This window comes from Gastrolobium bilobum, unplaced genomic scaffold, assembly GCF_033153095.1.
Source record: "Gastrolobium bilobum isolate Gb01-03AN ecotype WA unplaced genomic scaffold, APGP_CSIRO_Gbil_v1 utg70919, whole genome shotgun sequence".
In the NCBI taxonomy this organism is placed as follows: domain Eukaryota; kingdom Viridiplantae; phylum Streptophyta; class Magnoliopsida; order Fabales; family Fabaceae; genus Gastrolobium; species Gastrolobium bilobum.
Window position 1 is genome coordinate 56951 of NW_026899490.1, and position 8118 is coordinate 65068.

Genomic DNA, 8118 nt, shown 5'->3' on the forward strand with positions numbered 1-8118 from the left:
ATGATCAGAGATAAATTGAAACAGGCACAGAGTTGTCAGAAGAGCTATTATGATCACAAGCATCGACCTTTGGAGTTTGCAGAGGGTGAACATGTCTTTGTGAGGTTGTCACCTGTGACAGGTGTGGGGCGTGCTCTTAGAGTAAGGAAGTTGAGTCCCAGGTTTATCGGTCCCTATCAGATAATCAAGAGGGTGGGACCCATTGCTTATCAGCTTTCCTTGCCTCCACAGTTAGCTAGTATTCATGTCGTGTTCCAGTTTCGGAGATATGTTCGGGATGAGTCCCATGTTGTGCAGCCTGACGAGATTCAGATACAAGAGAATTTATAGACTCCTGTAGGGCCATGGAATATTCTTGACAGAGATGAAAGGAAGTTGAGAAACAAGTCAATTCCTATGATTAAGATTCAATAGGAAGGTAGGACGCCTGAGAAGGCTACTTGGGAGCGTGAGGATGAGATCCTCCGACAATATCATGAGTTTATTTTCAGGTATAACCCTAAAAAGGTGGGGTGAGTATAATAACTCTCACATGTAATTGTGGATTAATGATTTTATCATAATATTGAAGAATAATTAGAGGAAAAGTATAAGAAAAAGAAATAAATTCACTACGGTGAAAAAGTATTAAAAATGACAGTTAAGGGGGTAAAAATGTGGATAAGCAAAGTTACCTGAAAGTTAAAAGTAAAATAGTAAATATTACCACAAAAATATTGTAGATCAATGAGTAAAGTTGGATTGAGAGATCAGTGAGCGAGATTGATAAGCTTATATCCGCTAGGTTAGTTGAAACCACTTAAGTACCATAACACACCTTAATTCTTCTTCTTCTTGCTGCAAACCGACAACATTTGAGAAAGAAGATGGTATTTTATTATTTCAAACTTCATCTTTTGATAACTTGAGGTAAAATTGGTGAAATTCATCCATTCCAAAGCCTAAAGTGTGTCAAATTTCATCCTCTATAAAACCCATAACTTAGTTATAGTTGAGAGTCACTATATTAAGAGATACCTCATCCTTCCCATTTCAAAAATTTGAATGAGTTTGGAGTTTTGGGAGTTTTAGAATGCATTGGAGCTTGGGCTTTGCTTCCTCTTGCATTCTAAGGTCATTCATGGTAAATTTCTACCCTTTTACACACATTTCTATGAATTTTCATGAATCCTAGGTCACCAATGAATAGTGATCCGAAAATAGGAATTTTGGAGATGTTGATGTGTTGTCTTGTTGTTTCTTTGATGTTTGTGGTATAGGATTGAGCAAGGAGACCCAATAGTTGAGGAGGATCCATTGGAGGTGTCATTGGATTGAGAAACCTAATTTTTCTCTAAATTTACAAAGAGGGCAAGTGATTAATGTTGAGATAATGAATGATATAGTGTGTTTGAGTAGTTGTCTAGCCATGGACTTAATTATTGTGTGTGTATTAAATGATGAACACATCTCTTGCCTTGACTATAGGTTGACTTGGTGTGATTTAGAGGTTGTGTTATTGAGAAAGCAAAGAAAGTAAAAAGTGGGACATTACTTAAGATAGGGAAACCTTAAGAAAATAATATGGGTCCTTGTTTAATGAGTTTAAGCACGGATTAAATGAATAGACAAAAGAGAATATCGATTTGAATGTGGTAGATTAGTTCATACACTAATTATCTTCACATCTCTGAAATAGGCTGTGAGATTGGAAGAGATTGTGATCTCTTGGATACGAGGACTATATTGGAGGACGTTGCTTCACAGGTAAGCTTTCGATCCTTGGGTTTAATTCCCGGTTTGTTCCACCAGACTCCGAGGGAGGATGGTTCTTTGATATAGTATGGTGAAAATGATTTGTTATATGTTACATGTATATGTATGTATGTTTGTGTGTCACACAAGACGGTGTTTTCTTGTGTGGGACATAAGACGATGTTTCCTTATGCATAATATGAGACGATGTTTGCTCATACGGTATGTTGCAAGACGGTGTTTCCTTGCGTAATGCATACTTGTTATATTCTCTGGCCTCTAGGATTTATTATATATATGTTACATTGATATACATGTTCTGATGCATGCATGTATTTTATATTGTGGTTATACCAGAAGTGAGCTTAGGGGTGGAGAAGCCCTACAAGGATCCCTAGCTTACTGACGTAATTATATTATCTCACCCTGCGTTGTGGGATTACCATTTCAGGTACAAGAGCTGATGGTGCTGAGGCATCGCGTGGCAAGAGGCCTAAGGAGAGATATTACCTGAACTGATAGTCAGGGTTAGTTGTTATTTTTGCATGTACATTACATGTTATTATTTTGAGTTGTACATGCCATGTATTCTTTTTTATGAATATAGGAGATGTCTATGCCATGTTGATAGTTTATCTATTTTGTTAGTTATGTGTGCATATGCCTCAGTTACTTATTTAATTACATCTCTTTTGGTTGGTTGATGTAATCATGTAAGTAGCTTTATGGACATTATTTTGAGACTTGTTATGTGTATGGGATAGCCTATACCATTGATGGCTGGGTAATATGATTTATGCTTGGATTATATTAAACTGTCAATCTAGTTGAAATTATCATAGTGGGGATTATCCCCAGTGGTTCAAAATACAGATAAAATGTTGCCCGTTTTATTTTGACCAAAGAAGCGATAAAAATTATAATACATACGGAAAAGGAAAAAGTTAACCAGTTAATTTCTGCATTTATTAAATTTAAAATTTGCTGCGCTAAATATTATATAAATGCTAATCAGACATGATGTTACAATTTGCAATACTAACATTGTTCAAGCATGGCTGCTTTTATTATTGTCTTTTCCATTATACAAACACAACTTCATTCATTAATGCCAAACATGAAAGCATCCAACCAAATACACAAGGTAAACAATACATCGGTAGATGAAGGAATCCGATCCTTCTATTCCACTTTTTATTGAAAAAGAGGTGCGGTGCTTCAGTAACCATAGACCCTTTAGATAGAGATACTGTTGGGAATTCCTCTGAAAGTCAATCCTTCCTCACTAGATGGATAAAGCAAAGTGTAAGGCATTTTAGCAGGCCCATAGCGGTTTCTCAGTGTCTCATCATTGTTCTTCTGTGTGAGTTTTTGTTCAATATCAGCAAGCTTCTTTCCGAACCTCTTAAAGGCCTCTAATGGCTCAGTATCAGAAGTCCAGTAGTCACCACCATCTCTCTCCCCAAGGTAGAACTCATCAGAAGCATGCCTTGACAAGATTTCAATAACCGTAAGGTCAATAAGTGTCTCTTTCTTCCCAGTAATTGTCATCAAAAACTCCTTCTCAGGGTTCTTAGCCAACTCCTTATACTCAGTGGACCCTTTCTCAGGCATGAACCTCCTGCTAAGAGTTGGCCGGTTAAGGATGTAACCTCCATATGGATACTGTCCAAAATTAACAGCTGCATGAAGGGCTGAAGCAGTCCATATGAGGGTGGTGGAAGCTTCAATCAACTCTTCACGAGTTTGCATCTTTGGCCACCATGTCTCATTTTTCTTGTCACCATGACCCACTTCTACAAGTTCTTTCCACCAAGCTTGGAGTTCAGAATCTTTTTTAAGAGCATCATCGGACTTGTAGTAGTACAAGACATATTCTTGAACCCATGACTTAATAGCAGCCCATATCTCCAGTCCATCAGAAGCATAAGGGTAATCCTCAATCAAAAGGCGAACCCCATGTGGAGAAGATGGATCCTTAACAGCCACTCCTATGAATTACAAGTAACCAAATACCATTAAAATCAGAGTTATTGGAAGCCTTTTTTGATTAATAACTAAATTTAGAATCCTATCTTTCTAAGCGGTATATATTTAGTTGTAAGTAATTTAATTTAAAAAGATTACCTCTTGACAAGATCAGCAGGTAGTGCCTGATCTGGAAAAACCCAGTCCTTATAAATCACTGCGGACATTTCCAAAGAATACCTACCCCACAAGAATGTTTTCTCTATAATACCATCTGCATTGACCAGGGCTTTTCTTGCAAGTGAATTTATATTCATGGTGTCACGATAGTGAGGGAACAAAAGTTTATAAACAGGGTGAACCACACTCAGATGCCTATTTGTTGCTATGATGAAGGGCACAACAACTGCATGAGTGTTTAACCTGCCATCCATGTAAATATATTAATCATTTACTCATAAATACACTAACTAAATTTAATTGTATAGATCTCATTGACAATTTCATACCAATGGCTAATAAGTTGATGATAGCAGGAGTCATTTACAACAACATAAGCCTTTGCCAGTAACCATATATAAGCTTCAACTCCTTCGTAGGCAGGCACATAAACATTACTAACAGGACCATGTTCTTCTCCTTGAGGATGTGGCTTACTTAACTCAATGGCCAATGGCTTCAATGTTCCATCATCATTCAAGAAAAAAATGGTTCTTGTAGCATAAGCCTTTGTGGTAGTTGCATTTATTCTCCTCAAATATGGAATGAGATAGTCATGGTGATCCAATATGAACAATTTCTTGTTCTGGATAGCCTGTTCAACCAAGTATAATTAATTGATTGCTATTCATTGGAATCACATTAAAGGAAAACATACGAATTTGTTGAAAGCAATTACAGAAATATATATTCTAACAAAATTTTAATATGAAACTATGAAACTAAAAACTCCTATAATTACCTGTTCAACTGTGACCCCACCTAAGTTGGGCTCTAAGTATTCTTTTGTTATTATACAGGTATGATCACCATAGGCTTGGCTGTTTAGCTTGCTACGTGGTGGGAACTCCTGGAATAAATTTAGAGGTTATCAATCACAAATTTAACATGAAAAACGAATCCAAGCTTTTGATTGCATTTAATTTCTTGACAATTAACTCTTAATTAAGCTTACCTCAAGAATCTTAATGATGTTAGGATTTACACCAGCAAGCGTTTCTCTTGCAAATTCTTCATCAGTCATCCATGCAGACTTATCCACTGCATCAAATAAGAACAGTTCAAAAATCCATCAGCTTTTCCACCTTATTGAATGTATGGAAATAGGAGTATGTAGCTAAAAGATTTTGTTTTGGTATATATTCAAGATATGTAGCACACCTTGAATCACTTTTGGTGGTGGATACTTGAGGAACTGTTCCCCATCAGTTCTTAGAATTTCCTTGAGCACTGGTAAAGGGGAAATCCTGCTAAGAAAGTTTGTAGGTAGCGTAATTCCTCCTTCATAAAGTTTACTCACTTCAGCAAAGTTATCAAACTCCAGAGTCAAGACATTTCCATCGAATGCATCTGTCAACACAGGTAAGACATCTTGGGATACAGATTTTAGTCCATACATGAGAAAGTCTGATGACTTCAAGTGACCAAATGCTTCATCTCTTGGAATGTAAACAAAATCGCCCGGTTTCTCACTCTGAGGATCTGTTAAGATGATAGCAGAATATGTATTAGCAACAAGAATTTTAGGATTCTAACAGAATAACTGTTTTAAGGTTCACAAAACACATTTTTCACTCCAAAAAAAGTCTCTATGCACGTGACGTTAAAATGTTGGGCTGGGGACACGGGAATCCAAAATAAGAGAGATTATATATATCAAATGAGTCTAAGCGATAAATTCACAACAAATGGGTCTTTTCGATTTATTTGTAATCAAAGTGAGACTTCAACACTACTCACACTTTAATTCAAAATAGAGAGAGATTACCAACAACATATCAAATAGACTTAAGCGACAAACCATAAGAATAAAGTCTTTTCTCTTGGTTCATTTTTAATGAACGTGAGACTTCACAACTACTCACATTTTAACCCAAAATATGGAAGACATTACTAACCACACATCAAATGGACTTAAACGACAAATCCATAATGGGAGGATTTATGGGTTTATTCGTTGTTATATGATTTTTGGATCTATTCTCAATTATATGATCTTCACTTGGTTTATTTCTAAGTGAGGTGAGACTTCACCACTAATCATACTTTAATATTTCCTTTGAATTAGTCATGCTATTATTGCTCACTAGAAAAGTATATCAATACTTCAAATTGAAACTGAAATATGTCTATCTTCTCATGTTGAACTCCACGAACCCAAACACTATTCATTCATGATTATACTGCAGCTTAACATTTTCCTAATTTAGTTATTCAAAAACCAAAACTTAAAATATCACAGATATTGGCTAAAACCTGAATTGAATTTCAGATGGAACAATAAAAAATTAAATTAAAAAGTCATAACCTTTCTTAGTTGCACTTCTTCCGGTTCTTCCTCTGCGAGGGTATGGTAAGGTAGAACCTCCAAGAACAGGGCGAGCGTACTTTTCTCCACTATCTGGATTGCCAAGATCATTGTAGACATCATAATCATAGATCCTATCATATTCTGTGCGCTCTCCAGTTCCATCTCCTCTTAAATACTCCAATTCTTCTTCTCTGTACTTGACAAGTGGTGCTGGTGTGTCACTTGGAAGATATGTCTGCATTAAATGCAGTAAAGTTCAAGATTTAGCAGAATGAACAATAAACAGTACACATCACAAAAAAAACTGAACTAAGTTATGACAATGTTGATAACACAGTATTTATATATTATAAATATTTTTGCAAGGTAAATAATATACCTTGTTGGCAAAGAAAATACGATCATGCTTGTAACATTTTGAATTGTAAACCCAGGAGTTGCATACAAAGTGGATGGTTCCCTGGTTTGGAATGTCTTCAAGAGTGAGACTCTTAAGGTAGAACTCAACTTGCATATAGTTCTTTATGTAAAATGCACCAGGAATTCCCATGTCATCGTCCCATTCAAAATGAAGATTGAATGCAGATTCACCAGCTCCCAAGGTCGGTAATGAAGTAATAATACCTTCCGGATATGTAGCCTTTCCAACTTTACCTTTCCCCGTTCCTATAAAATTTCACACAAAATTTAATTCAAATATATATTTAGTCTATCGGCAAGGATATTCTTACCAAGAGTTAGAAGTCTTAGATTTAATTTTGATTATTGATTCACTTGTATCCAAACGATTCACATTATTAAAAAATTAGAGCCCTTAGATATAAGTGGACTCAAAAGTCAAGATTGAGAATGTAACTTATACCAGTATAAAATGATCTAACCTATAGTAGAGCAAGATATTCTTACACCGATGTAAGAATTAGAAGTCTTACACTTAAGTAGGCCTTGTTAAAATATTTACAAAAAAAAAAGTCATTTAATCGATAACTTAGGATATATGTCTTAAGAAAAAATCATGAATTTCATTTATAAGATAAATAAATAAAGTCATTGAAAACTAGTTGCTATTCATTATTCTGTTGGATGAATCAAGTTTTGAGATGTCATTCGTAGTGCTTGAAGAAAAATGAGTTAAGAAAGTGAAAGAAAGAAGTAACCATCACCATCAGGCTTGGTGGCACTGATCAACTGAAAGGAGATGTTGTGGCCCAAGAAAGCAGTAAGGCCATCGACTAAAGAGCCAGCGAAGTTGAGGCCAGTTCCGATGATCCCTCCAACACTAGTGAGGCTATTTATATCCAACACATTCTTCCGCATCAACACCATTGTCCCCTTTATCTTACTACCCCTGTTTACAAGACTTGTGACTCCTGAAAACATCTTTTCTTTCTTACCAAAACTATACACTCTTTTGCCAAAGGGGGAGAAGAGGGTGTGCCTTGTGAATAAACCAACCACGAATGCTTACTATTTATAGAAGAAGAAGAATTGTGAGAATGATTATCCAATGGTGTTCGCGGTCTGGATTGGATCGGTTTTAGAAATAAAAATCATCTGATCCAATCCCTTTGGTTTAATTATGTAATCATCCATTCTGTTTGAATTTTTTTTCAAATCCGATCCGATCCAATCCAATTTTATTCGATTTGGATTCGATTGGTTTTCGATTTTTTGAAAAATCTAAAATTTGTATGATGATTATTTGGCAAATAACATATCTTTTATATGTATCGGCTTTGTAAAGTTTGTATGATGATTATTGTGCAATCTAGAAGCATTGTACAACAAAAAGTTAAATTATCATCTTTTACTTTCAACAAAAAATTTATAATATGGTTGTCTGATATACGAAGTAACCGAATTTTCATCCTATAGAGGAGCTACTG

At 35.6% G+C, this 8118-nt stretch overlaps 2 protein-coding genes across 2 annotated transcripts; one reads left to right on the top strand and one right to left on the bottom strand.

Moving 5' to 3' along the window:
• Positions 1-330, top strand: LOC133290644 (uncharacterized). Its single transcript, XM_061488758.1, has one exon. It carries the CDS (start codon positions 1-3, stop codon positions 328-330), a length of 330 nt encoding a protein of 109 aa, XP_061344742.1.
• A 2637-nt stretch (positions 331-2967) lies between these two features.
• LOC133290642 (linoleate 9S-lipoxygenase) lies at positions 2968-7612 on the bottom strand. Its single transcript, XM_061488756.1, has 9 exons — positions 7396-7612; positions 6612-6898; positions 6230-6467; positions 5083-5403; positions 4877-4962; positions 4664-4771; positions 4212-4516; positions 3862-4125; positions 2968-3727 (listed from the first exon to the last, which is right to left on the bottom strand). Exons 1-9 carry the CDS (start codon positions 7610-7612, stop codon positions 2971-2973), a joined length of 2583 nt encoding a protein of 860 aa, XP_061344740.1. The 3' UTR covers positions 2968-2970.
• Positions 7613-8118: the final 506 nt, after the last annotated feature.